Below are 13,593 nucleotides of genomic sequence, written 5' to 3'. Positions count from 1 at the left end.
TTTTCCTCTCCATTGAGCCTCCAGCTGGGTGGGGAGGCGTGTGTGTTTAAGCAGAGTCTGCATACAGAGGTGCAACAGCAGGAGAGTGTATTTAGCAAAGGTCTTTTGTCACAAAAAGCAGCAACGGACCAGACCCACCCGCTCTTTTCAGCCAGCCCCAGCAGGGTTATTTGGGACATCCCATCCCACCCTGAATTTTAACCATCAAGTGTGTGGTGCACACTAGAGGTGTGCTGATCCTCCCCCCCCAGAAGGGACCCGTGTGCTGGTCCTTTGCTCTACGCTGGCACCACGGTACCTCTGAGTAAACAGCCTCTCCCCACCAGGGTTCATCTCATGGCAAATGTATAGACATGGTAGATTTCGTCAGGGAAGTTCTCTTGCTTTTCTTCCACCAGGAGAGTGAGCCCTGCACGCCGGACAATCGTCCGCACCACGTCCAAGTCCCGGCACACGCTGCTGTCCACATCGTCCATGATGACTCCTTCTTGGGCCATATTGTCCTTGATGACGATGATGCCGTTGGGGCGCAGGCCAACCTTGCATCTCTTCAGGAAGTCAGACAGGTGGTCGTCTGTCAGGTGTCCTGGCATGGGGAGGAACAAATGAGCGTTCACAGGGACCATGGAAAACAGACCAGCTGGATCCCTGACCTACACAACTGTGGGGGGAGGGGGAAAGGAAAAGCACAGCACAGGACGGGCTGAGTAGTGTTGAATCTATGCAGGAAGGAGGGAGCCCTAAACTGCTCAAAGCTGAGTCAGATGGGTAGGTCACTTCTGCACATACTCCCACAGGTGACGCCATGAAGGCCACTTCTACCCGCCCTCCTCAGGAAGTCTCATGCCAGCCAGTCTGTACAAGGGAACATAAGTAGGCCAGGGACAGCAGAACCCAATGAGGCCTTTCTGTATGGCAGGGGGGAGGGAGGTGTCTCACCTATTACCCACTGGATCCAGATGACATCATAGGAGCTGGGCTCTGGGCTGAAGTCCTGCAGGCCGCAGCAGAAGTAGTTCCTCACTCGCTTGCCCTCTTCTCCCAGGTAGGTCCTCGCCTTGGTCAGGAAGTCCTTAGTCACGTCCACCATGTCCACTGCTTTGAAGAGAGGCAACAGCAGCCTCTTGGTGATCCTGCCAATCCCAGCGCCACAGTCCAAGGCACAGGTGGTCCCCGTCCTGTTAGGGCCATCCTGAAACGAAAGTGAACATGAGAGAGAGCCAGAACCCTGCAGAAGGGAACCTTGGCAATACCAGCGCTGGGGAAGGGGGTGGTCGGAGGGCCTGCTTTCCCACAGAACACCACTGTCAGCGGCACGACAAGTTTCCCTTGGGTTACCCTGCAGAGAGATCTGCTCCAACACCAAGTGGGCAGAGGAATCAGTCTGCAGAGTTCCCCACCCCCTCACTCACAGGGAGACTCCTTTTGGCTACAGGGGTCAGCAGCCTTTTCAAACCAAAGAGCCAAACATCATCACATTTGAGAACTAGTGGTCAAGAGAGCCATATAAGAATGCCCATTTGCATGACTGAAAATATACAACTTTGTCAATGATCAGTGATATTATCATTAATAATAGCATAAAGGAAACATTGTGCTCACAGGCTTTATTTAATGGGACTTCTGCTGCTGCACATTTCTTTGAAGTTTACATCATAACTGGTCAAATCCAGTTTCATGTGTGCATGCAGGCTGTTAATCTTATGCAGGGGGTTGGGGATGTGGGAGCATGAGGGGCTCAGGGCAGGGGGTTCAGGTGTATAATGTACTCAGAGTTGGGATGTATGAGGGGGTGCAGGCATGTTATGATGCTGTGGCCAGATGAGGGCTGGGCCCCAATTGGGGAGGGGGGGGGGGGTGTTGGCCAGGCTTCATTTTTAAATAAAGTAAAATATTATCTCCAACACAAAAGGTTTCAACATTGTCTTTCTTTATGGCAGGGGTGGGGAACCTTTTTTGGATTGGGGGGCCACTGAGTTTGGGTGAAGGAGGCAGTTGTGACCCAAGGCACGGGATTGGGGTGCAAGGGTTTGGATTGTGACCTAGGGCAGGATACTGGGATGCAGGAGGGAGTGCAGGGGTTTCGACTGTGAGCCAGTGCAAGGGTTTGGATTGTGACCTTGGGCAGGAGAGGACTGTGATCTGGGGCAGGGGACTGGGGTGCAGGGTCTGCAAGGGGGTATGGGCTCAGGAGGGGGGCAGAGGATTTGGGTTATGTGGGATGGGGGGGCAAAGGGCAGGCTCTGGCCAGGAGACTTACCAGTGAGACTCCAGGCCAGCAGCCCAGCACGTTTCTCAGGAGCCTGCCCTGCTCCTGCACAGGCTGCAGAGCCATGTGCTCTGAATAACAGCCTGAGGGGAGGGGGAATTGGTGCTTCACACACTGCCTATTCTTGAAACAGGCAGCTTCCATTGGCCAAAAACCAGCCAATGGGATTGTGCTGAGGGAGGGAGCGGCCATGAAGCACCACTCCCCAAATCCCCTCCCAGCTCACAGTTTGTGAAAAACAGGCCCGCAGCCGCTTTTCTGAGCAGCGTGTAGGGGTGGGGCAAGCAGGGGAGTCTGCCTGGAGGCTCCCTGCTGTGTCCACAAGCTGGATTGTTTTGCCCAGCCCTGCTGTAGTGCCAGCATGGGCTCTCTGCTGCGGGGGGAACAAGGGAAGGGTGGACTTGAGTTTCAAAAGAGCCAGATTTGGCTCCCTAGTGAGCCAGATCATTTGCCATTGGGCAGAGGGGTGGCGCGATTAACCAGTCATCAGGTTATCCCCCTTTAACAGTGGGTGCGGATGATTAGCAAGGCCATGAAGGAGATCATTCATAGACAACCAGCATCATGGCACTGGACAGCCAACACACACAAGGAAAAACAACAATACATTTCACTCTGTGCAGAACATTTAGGTCTCTAGACAAAGAGCTATGTAAAGCGGTGGGTGAAAGAGAGCCACCCACTCAGCCGTGGTTAGAGTATGGTAGAGACACCCCCCCAGAGTTAATGGGCAAGCTATGGGACAGATCCAGACCACCTACCCGAAGGAACTTAAGCAGGAATTTTTTGGAGCTGTTGATGTCAATGCTGGAGATGTGGCCGTACCCACCCAGCATGCCGTCCACCGTAGGTGGCACGTCCTTCCAGTATTTCTCAGCCTTGGAATAAAATTCCATCTCATCTTCCACCACCTCGCTGGTCATGCTGCTGAGCAGGATTGTCCTCTAGGCCCAGGACCGGATCAGGGACTTATCTCGCTCCTCAAAAGAAGGGAAAAGAAAACCAAGAGAGGTCAGGCTGCCAGACCTGTAACTGCAAAATGTAACTTTGCCACCAAGCACCGAGGCCAAGATGAGAAATGCATTGTCAGGCCCTGTCTACAAGCCATCGGTGGGGTTCTGAATTGCAGCAGAAAGACTTGGCTAATTTCACTTTGGGAAAGTTTTGGACACTGGCAGAAAGCAGCGGAGCAGCGTGCAAGCTCAGTAAGTGAGTGATGCCCTGGCTTGCAAGCTTCCCCTTTGCAGCTGTAAGGCCATTTTTAAATAAATGAAAGTGGATGCCTTGGGCACCACCCTTCATTAAGGAAGGTTGCCTATCAACCTCGCACAAAAACAGTTTCCCATCCCACAAGCCCTGCCAACTCCGCTCCCTTCTTGGCACTAGCTCTCTTCAAATAGGTACAAGGGGTTGCCCTTGGAGCGGCCATCTTTTCAGGTGTTTGCATATCCACTACAGCATGGGTTCCCAGGGGGGCATGAAGAAATCCCAGGGAGGGCACGAGGCAACCCAGCCATACACATCTCCCCCCGTCAATCCCACCCCAAGTTTTGCTGCTATTTTTTAGGGAGCAGGTGTGGAGGGGGGGGGGGGGGGCGGCGTGAGGGTTTCTCAAAAATAAAAAAATGGGGCATGATGCCAAAAAGTTTGGGAACCACTGCACTACAGCCTCCTTTTAAGGGCTCCCAGCCAGACTAGACCTACTGGGCTCCAGTAATGTTTTTTTCTCCAGTTCAATCCTTCTCAGCTCCCTCTCAGGGACAGGGGGACATTCTGTGCTGCATCCTGGGGCTTTCAGCTGCTTTTTATCCTTCCAGTCCTGGGCTCTTCCTGAGGCTGACCTGGCCCAGTGGGACAGGGTGGAGGGGAGCCCCACAGAGCAAGGCGGCCAGTGTCAGTGCCATGAACAGCCCCAAGGAGTCACCTGTGAGGGCTGCACAGAATCTCTACAGCCCCACCCGACCCAGCCCTCCCATTCCCAGCAGTGCCCAGCTGCAGGGCTTGGGAGGGAGTCCTCATAAAGCCGCCTTCAAGGCTGATTTCTGCTGTGCCTGCACGGGCAGACGTCTCCCCCCCGACACATACAGGCCTTTTCATGCCAGTCTGGCCCTTTCTGCAGCATGAAGAGGCAGAAGCTGGGGTGACAACCTCATCCACAATACCTATGTGGCAGTGAAATGACCACAACTGGACACAATATCCCTGGGGCAGTGGCACCATGGCCAGACAGCCAGAACCCTGCTCCATAATGTGCCTTTTCTGAGTCTGAGCTCTCATTCCTCCCCTCCCCCTCATATACACACCCTTCCCATCCCTGCCTAAAAGTCTTATGACAGTTACTGGTGTATAGATTACATGTTTATCTAGGTTGACACCCCATCAATCACCCCCAATTACATCCAGAGTAGCTAAAAGATATTCTAAGCACCTGCCTGAAGACTGTAAATTTCAGTCATGACCATAAGTTGGACGCTTGGCAATATAATAAAGTCAAGGTATAATCAGGAATACAAGCTGTAAATTCCAAAAGACAACTCATAATTCAAATCACTGAGGACTTGATGCAGTGTTCTGGGGATTAGAAACTAAATTTAGCGTGGCCAAAGGGTAAATGCAAGGACTCAGAACACCTTTACAATGTAGAAACAGATGGTTTTGTGAGCTACGTTTCCTGAGAAATATTCCATTATATATACAAATCTTTTTGCAGGTAGCCTAAAGAGCATCCATTCTCTGGCATGATGTTAAACAGCAACAGAGAGGGTACAATGTAAAAAAGTACCCAGAGAGTAAGAGCTTGGGGAGGTTGTAGCAGGTCATGGAAAGACTCACCTTTAGTCCACCAGCGTGAGCTCTAATGACAAAAAGGCAGATCCCTGTTCTGTGGCCTGTGTGGAGATAAATGGCATGGTGTCAGCCCAGGGCCCATAGCGCACATGCAAATTCAGCACTGCAAGTGGAAGCAATTAGCTTCCATCTCAGCAGAGGAACCGTGGGCTGAGTGGATGGGAAAGACGGAGCATTCCCCTGTCCTGGAGATGGCTCCAGTGTGTCCCTGCTGAGTCACTTACATGTTTGGGATCTTGATGCCAGCACTGTTCCTGCTGTGGGAGGGAGGGGAGAGGGGTCTCAGGGTGTCACGCGACTGCCCTGACGACAGAGAGACGTTAGCTACATCCCTCAATGCACAACTAGAAGAGGCTCACGTACTATGGGCATGAAGGCAACATCAGGATCTACAGAATACAGCTGAGAGTCCCACCCCTTAAATCAGCAGTAAATTCCCTTTAAAGACACTACTGACACAATGCAACAAAATAGTCACACTTGCTCCCTCATCTTGAGGGGGCAGGGGATTCTTATTGGGTTCTGCACCTGCTTTCAGGGACTTGAGGAGCAGCAGATTTCATTGCCCCAGACAGGGACACTATCTCATGCTCTAGGTGTCCCATAACCTCTAACTGACAGATGCTGGGACTGGATGACAGGGGATGGATCACAGGATAACTGCCCTTTTCTGGTCTTTCCTTCTGAAGTGTCTGGCACTTGGCCCTGGGCTAGATAGCCCGCTGGCCTGACCCACTCTTGCGTTCTTATGAACAGGAAAAGAATCTCTTCTCAACCCTTCATGGAGGAGTTGACACTATCCCAGTGGGGCACTGGCACATCAAGGACTTGTCTACACTACAAACGCTTTATGGGTAACACCAGCCAAGCCAGCATGGGTTGCTACTGCCCGAAAGCTAAATCCACCAAAGCCCTTTAGCGGAGACGCAGCGCACACTGACGAAAGTTCCTTTGCTGGTGTAACTGAACCACTTCCCCAGCCAACATAAGTTTTGCTGGCAGAGGAACTCTTGCCAGTATAAACAGCACACACCTTAAGGCTTTTTAGCCAGCATAGCTATGTCAGGCAGGGGCACGATTATTTTCCCCAGACTCCTCGCTAACACAACTACGCTGTCAAAGCTTTGTAACGCAGACCTGGCCTCAGAGAACGTTGGAGGGCCACAGAGCAAGCACAGGGAGTCCGTTTTGCCCTTGGCCTTACCCTGTTCTGTATGACGTTAACAAAGTACATAGAGCAACAAAGAGATTTAAGCACAACACAGGGATACTGGTGCTAAATGGTAAGAAGAGGAGAGTTTAAGGGTTGTTTTTTTTTTTTTTTTTTTTTTTTAAAAAGGGTTTATTGCTCAGATCTGCCCTGAATCGCTGCAGAGATCGGGCTGCAGAGCTCTGCATGGCTCTGTGCTCAGGCTGTTGAAGAGGAAGAATCAGTGTTCGGAGGCCTGCATCTGGACACTGCCCAAAGTAAAGAGATCCCCAAGCCATGGCTGCCCAGTGAGCTCACCCAACAACCCTCCTTCTACGTGCATCCACGCAGGCAATTCACAAGCATGGAGGACACCTGTGAGTGTCATGAGCATAAGTGACACCCAACAGCTGCGGCAGCCGTTGCTCTGGAGCTAGGAAACTTGCTGCCCAAAGCCAAAGGGCGGGCCCTGCAACCGAGCCCCTATCTCCAGCTGTCAGGCCAAAGAATGCAGGGAGCTGGCTCTGCACTTTAGCTAGCTGCCAGCGAGCTAGTCACATGGATGTGCAGGAGCAAGAAGCAGGCAGCTAAATATCATTGGCTGCCTCCTCCCCTGCCAGGGCTGACCCATGTTTCTGACCAGCCAAGCACAGGAACAGGCAGGAGAGCACAGAGTATACTCTGCAATCCCAGGGCAGAGAACGTGGAACCAGAACTTCCCCACTCTCAGTCAAAATCCTGCCCAACTGGACCCGTCTCTGCCCTACGGGCTTGCACTAGTGGCTAAAATCCCAGCCTCGGCAAGGCCTAGGAGTTCAGCCTTTCAGTGCTTGGCTCTCAGAAAGGCCAAGGAAGTGCCTTACGAGACATCTCCATGATACTGTTTCAGCATGTGCCCATCAGGCAGAGCTGATGTTTTACCTTCCTGGCGCAGGAAGAATCATGCTTGAGACAGACTGGAACAGGTCCAATTACCTTCCAGAAGAAAGGTTCCAGGGGATTCAGTGTAACTTGCACAGCCCTGGGCACTCATACACCTGCTATCAGAGGCCTTGGCTACACTGCAAGTACATAGGGACACAAGAGGGAGCTACAGAATAGACAGCACAAAGGGTGTTTTGCCACCCAGCCAAGCCAAACTCCATTGCCATGTCCCCTATTACTGGGGCTACATGGGCTGAGAAGTACAGATCCATATTCTGCCAGACTCAGCAGATGGAAATAAACTCTAGCTCCAGCCATGCCCTTCGGATGTGGGAGGCAGACCCAGAACATTACCCGGCACTGGGGACACGCCAGCCCCAAAGCTGTCTACAAAGCTACAACTAGTCAAGCTTTTTGTGCCTTGTAACACTAACAAAGAGGCCCAGGCATTGCAGACAGCTGTGCTTTTTCAGTGAGGGCTCCCCCTCCCTTACTCCTCAATCTGGCCCCACATTTTCAAACTTAGGCCCAGGTTTAGACCCCTAAACACACAGCACCCTCAGCCCTACTGAGGCAGGAAGCATCCAGCTACTTTTATTTAAATGCCTAAGTTCACACACAGTCTGAAAACCGCAGTGGAGCACATTAAATGTCATTCCCCAGCTCCCGGAGTGGCTACTCATCTGGAGATCCTGGCACTGCCCAGCTGGGAAAGCAGAAGTGAATATGCCCCAGAGACAGAACTAGAGGATTGCAATGCCCAACCCACGTACCCCCTCCCACCCAGCACACCGAGAAGAGAAATTTGGCTCTACATTGTTGGAAGGTCTATTATACGGTGACCATATTTTTCTGAACCAAAAATACGGACACCTTGGCCACCTCCTTACCCCTTCGGCCCCACCCACCTGACCCAAGAAGTCCCACCCCTGGAGAGGTATTTTCAGGGTCAAGATGAACACATGACTGGAAGTAAAGGGCATCATGTGACCCTTCTAAGAACTCCTCCCACCATCCTCTACCTATAGGGATGGATTTGGGCCCCACAGGCACCCCCCATGCAACTACACTGCAATTGCATTAACCCAGGGTCCAGACCAAGGGTCCCATGACAGTGCAGTGCTTCGGATCTAACCTCGATTCAAGAGGAGATCCAGGATCTAAGATCTATTACTTTGCAGTGTAGATGCAGCCCCATTTGACTCAGAGCCTGGGAATCATCCAGAATTATCCCACAATTTCATGGGACAACTTCCATAGTCCTCTTAATGGATGTTGCCTACTGGTTCCAATTAACTGGTAATCAGAAGGGGCTGGAGCAGCTCCCCACCTACTTCAGGATGGGAGTTGCTTCAGGCTCACAGAGGGCCTGCTCTCATCCAGATCAGCCCGTCTCTGGAGAACTCAGGGGCCCCGCAGGCAAGAACTGCGCCAGTGTCCAGAGCAGCCTCTCTCCCTGGGGAGTCCAGCTTGCTAAGGACAAGGGCTTCTCCGGAAGGGGCTGTGAGCCAGGGGCAGCCCCAGTGTGACCTAACCTTAACCGGTTAACCAATGAATGGGATTTTACATCCCAATGTGATGGACTGCAACTGCATTTTTTGAAGTCACCGCAAAATTATCAAGTGTCCTCCATTTTCACAAGCCAGAATGACAATACTGAACCATGACAATTACAGGGTGGAGGAGACCATGTCACTAACCCTGACCACCACTGCTTGAAAGGTACATTGCCCATGGAGATCAATGGGGCTGGGTTATTTTATATGTAAAGCTACTGAGAAATGTATGTCAATACCATGATGGCAATGCCTATATTATGTAAGTAATAGCTAATAATTGTCAAATGAGACCACTTCTCAACCTGCTTACAAAGCACCTTATCCTATTTAATTTTAAACTAGGATTGGGCCCAAAGCAATCTGATATTACCCAAAAAGATCCAGGCACTATTTAGTCATCCTTCAAAAATATAAGGGACCAATCAGTCAAAGCCCCACTGCCTGGTAGAGGCAGTCTTTGAAGAAATTTGGAGAAACTTTGAATTTACTTCTGACAATAGTGCTCTCTCTCACTGGACATGGGAGCTTTAGCACAGATTTCACTTTGTGTCAGAATAACTCAGAAATGTGTTGTCCCACATTCAAGTCTAGACAACAGGCAGCCCAAAGACAGAACAAATTCCTTTGAAGCTGGAAGTCAAAACATCTCATCTCATCATAGAGCTCACAAAGGGCTTGTTCACCATGACACAACCCTCTCTGGAGAGAGACAATACTTCTGCCTCTCTGTGGACGCGCCAAGTGTTTTCACATGGCATCTTAACATACTGTTTAAACCATCAACTGCTTGGATGAGGAAGACTCACAATAAGTCTGCCCAACATCCACACCCGACTGACAGTGATTTCACCACAGACCCAATCTCTCTGTGGGCTCTTCTGGAGGAACAGAGAGCCTGGGGAGGTCTCTCAAGGGAGAAGCCAGGGTTACCTCTATTTCAGTGATTCTCAACCTTGTTGAGCCATGGGGATCCACAGGCCAATGCAAACTTTTCCATGGACCACCAGTTGCTAATGGAACTCACCGTTAATTACGTCATTTCACCTGAGCTATTTTTCTAGTGCTGCAGCTACAGAGACTGGTTTAATTTAAATTATTAAACAGATTGAGCATTTTAACTCTTAAACTAAGTTAAATAAAATATTAATTTAAATTCAATGTCCAACACAAAAAGGTTTCAATGTTTTCTTTATCAGCTTCAGAGGGTAGCCAAGTTAATCTGTACAGGATAAACTTTAAAAAACACAAAGGCTACGTCTACACTGGCCCCTTTTTCGAAAGGGGCATGCTAATTTTAAACTTCGGAATAGGGAAATCCGCGGGGGATTTAAATATCCCCCGCGGGATTTAAATAAAGATGTCCGCCGCTTTTTTCCGGCTTCAAAGTAGGAATAAGAGATCCTCCGGAATAGGGCTTTATTCCGGAGGATCGGGCCAGTCTAGACGCTTTTTTCCGGCTTTTCCCCAAGGAAATGAGGGGTTCAGTATGCGTGACAGGGCCAGCAGAGAATGGGATAGGGATGGGGTGCAGGATCTGGGAGGGAGCTGGGGGGCAGAAGAGGGAGAGGTTGCAAGGTATGGGTGGCAGGTAGGGTGCAGAAACAGGCTGCGAATAGGGTATCTGGTGAGGAGGAGGGCGCAGAAGCAAGGGAGGGTACAGTGTGTGGCGAAGAAAGAGGGTGCAGGAGGAACGGTGCATGCAGGAGTGGACTTGGGCTAGGTCTACGCTATCAGATTTTTTTGGAAAAAGCTATGCAAATTGTGCTCCACAATTTGCGTAACTTTTTCTGATGTTTTTTTTCCAGAAGAGGCTTTTCCGCCATTTGGCGCTGTCTTGACGGGGCCAAACAACGGAAAAGCCTCCTCTTTCGGAGGAGCCCTTAGTCCTTGTGAAACGAGGACTACAGGGCTCCCCGAAAGAGCACATTTGCTCTTCCGCCAAAAAAAGTGGAAGAGCAAAAGCATTCCCTGGATGCAGCAGAGTTTTTCAGGATACCTCCCGTATCCAGAAAACCCCGGCACTGCAGACATAGCCTGGGGGTCGGGGGTCTGGCCTAGGGGGAGTGTGCAGGAGCAGACTGAGGGGATAGACACCCCTGCTCCTCCCGCAACTGCCCAGCAGGGCCACAGTGGTGCTGCTCTTCACAACCCCCCTCCCCTCCCAGCTGGGCCACAGGGATGCTGCTCTTCACAACCCCCCTCCCCTCCCAGCTGGGCCACAGGGATGCTCCTCTGGCCTCCCTGCAAGCTGGCCGCTCTTCACACACACCCCCTCCCAGCCGGACTGCGGCGGGGGGGGGGGGGGGGGGGAGCGCTCTTCCCCTCCCCCACCCAGCCGGGATGCTCTTGACCACGCCGCTTCCCCCCTTTGTCCGGCCCGGCCCGTGGCCCAGCCACTCACTCAGGCTTCCCGGGCTCCTACAGGCACTGCCTCCCGCTTCTTCTATTGGCTGGATCCCCAGCCGCAGGGAAGCTCCCTGACTCCTCCCCCAGAGGAAGCATCAGCAGCAGCAGCAGCGAGGGACCTTTTCTCCACACAAATTTGGGGTTTTCCGGGGCACCCCACAACAACATCAATAATCGGGACAAGTCCCAGATTTTTTGGGCCATATGGTCACCCTATCCCACACCATCTCTTCTTGCCAGTTAATGACCCCTGCAGCATAAGAGTAACAACCAGAAGAGGCACAATTTAGCTAAAGAAGCAAATGGCAGAGGCCTAGACTAGGAGCACACAGGGAGAGGACAGCTCCTCCAGAGATGGGACTGCATGCTCCCCTACATCTAGGCACCGCAGGGATCCAGACTTCCTGGACATAAGTTTCCATGAAGGACACCCCTCCAACCGCATCCCCTGCAAGTGTGCAAGGACTGCTCCATGCAAGATAATGCTCAACTCATCAGCAACCCCCTCCACACAGTGATACCCCTTCTCCCAAGAGGTTTCACAGGCAGCCATCAGGCCACAGGAGCTATGATGCCACAGGGGAAAAGGCAAAATGGGAACCGGTGTGGAGGCCTTGGGAGGGTGACAATTTCCCTGCAGATGTTGGGGTACCTGTGGACTAAGAAGGCTGAAGCCCCTGTCTGCTCTGTGGAAGGGCAAACCAGGCCTTCCTCCCACCCAGTTCCGCCAGACCCTCCTGACAGGATGGTTCAGGGGAAGCAAATGCCCAATGGAATTATCTACTGAGATTTCACCAAGGGTAATGCAAGTCTGGGGAAGAGATGTGTGTGTGAGCATGCCCATGCACACTGACCGACTGTGAGGCCTGTACCCCATGTGAGTTACTGGCCATTTACACAGCCAGGAGGAAAGCAAATTTTTAAGCTTGGGGAAGGAATGTCCCAGGTTCCTGCACCCCACAGCATACAAGAGAGGTGGGGGAAGCTGAGCCAGGGCTCAACACCCACCCCCTTGAAGTTACCCCCAAATCCTGAAGCTTCACCAGGGGAACTGACCTTGGGCTCTCAGTGGGATGAAACCACATTTCAGTGGGGTTGCCAGGGCTGCCACAGACTCGCTGGAGCCAAGGCCTGCAGCCGGGGGTAGCAGGGTGTAAGTTACATGGTCCCTGCCTAGGGGGGTAGTTCCAGGGGCTTTGCCGCACCCCATCCTGGGCTGTGGGGCTCGGCTGGGCTCATGTCGCAATTCTGCAGTCAGAAGGGGGCCGGGGCCGTGAAGTGTGAGGAGCCCTGCTCAGGAGTGAGGCTAATCCGGCCTGTGTCCCGCTGGGCGCACGCCATAGCCACCACTCACAATACCCACCACTAGCAGCCACGGACCGCAGCCTCCCCACGTGCCAGGGTCTCCTGCTCGGTGGACCCGCTGCCTGGCAGGCACTGGGGCCGCTGGCGCCTGCGATGTCTGGGGGAGCCTGGTGTGGGGGGTTCGGGAACAGGCTGGACTCATTGGGGAGGGGGGGCTGCTGCAGCGCTTCCCTCCTCAGGCCCCCGGGTCAGCCCCCCTGAAGCTCTGCCCAGCCCCGGGATCCCAGCTTGCGGGCCTGCCTCTGAGCGCCCCCCTCGTGCCACGTGGGCCGCGGCAGGGCCGGACGGGGGGGGGGGGGGGTGTAACTGACCAGGGCAGGCCCCCTTCCCCGGAGACCTACTGCAGCTTCCCGCGGGCACACTCACCCCGCGTCTGCAGCGCCTGGGGCTGAGCTGCGGGAGGGGGGGGTCTCCTCCTCCTGTCCCAGCAGCAGCGATGCACCCCCTGAATTCCCCCCGCCTGCTGCTGCTGCGGCAGCTGCATGCTGGCCGGCCGGCCGGCTCCTCCTCCTCGCCAGCGTAATTTCCTTAAATAGTTCAGAGTGGAAATCCCTCCCACCGGGGGGAGAGTTATTCCAGGTTACAGCAGGGAGCCACCTACGAGGGGGAGGGGAGCGGGTCCTGTCTTCTTTCTAGCTCCCCGCTAGGCTCCGCCTCCCTCTCGCAGATCAAGTCAGAGCCCTCAGGCTTTAGAGCAGCCCCCGGGGCCCAGGCAGGCTGAGGCTGCAGGAGGGGTAGGGCCTGCACAGCTCAGACCGAAACGTGGCCCTTCAGACCAATGCCTGGCTTTTTCTGTCACTTCTCAGCTGTAAGGGCCCAGAGCCTGCTTGGGGCCCAGGCAGGCACAATCCGGTTTGCATTTGGAAGTGGGGAGCTTTCCCAGTGCTGCCCAAGTGGAAAAGGGACACAAGCCCACCTGGCTGGCCCCTGGCTCTCCCTGTGGTGCTGGAATTATTTCTGGAGCAGGGGTGCTGAGCTGCACTCTCCCCTCCTCCCGCTGCTCTGTCCCCTCTCTGCCCCTGCACATGAAGGGT

The 13,593-nt window shown here is 53.2% G+C and overlaps 1 protein-coding gene across 5 annotated transcripts; it reads right to left on the bottom strand.

Annotated features, from left to right (window-relative positions):
• Positions 1–64: 64 nt before the first annotated feature.
• Positions 65–13,089, bottom strand: NTMT1 (N-terminal Xaa-Pro-Lys N-methyltransferase 1). 5 transcript variants are annotated; one of them, XM_075906021.1, is made up of 5 exons: positions 12,926–13,085; positions 5,102–5,157; positions 3,031–3,249; positions 940–1,192; positions 65–586 (listed from the first exon to the last, which is right to left on the bottom strand). In XM_075906021.1, the coding sequence occupies exons 3-5, from the start codon at positions 3,190–3,192 to the stop codon at positions 330–332; spliced, it is 672 nt and encodes a 223-aa protein (XP_075762136.1). In that variant the 5' UTR covers positions 3,193–3,249; positions 5,102–5,157; positions 12,926–13,085; the 3' UTR covers positions 65–329. The 5 variants fall into 5 exon arrangements, with proteins under 5 accessions (XP_075762136.1, XP_075762139.1, XP_075762137.1 ...); XM_075906024.1 differs by having other exon boundaries at positions 3,099–3,249; positions 12,926–13,082; XM_075906022.1 differs by having other exon boundaries at positions 5,102–5,158; positions 12,936–13,081.
• Between the last annotated feature and the right edge of the window lie 504 nt (positions 13,090–13,593).

The sequence above is a fragment of the Pelodiscus sinensis genome, chromosome 22 (assembly GCF_049634645.1).
Source record: "Pelodiscus sinensis isolate JC-2024 chromosome 22, ASM4963464v1, whole genome shotgun sequence".
NCBI lineage: Eukaryota > Metazoa > Chordata > Testudines > Trionychidae > Pelodiscus > Pelodiscus sinensis.
Note: the sequence above shows the minus strand (reverse complement) of the source record. Positions and strands in the feature narration are given on the sequence as shown.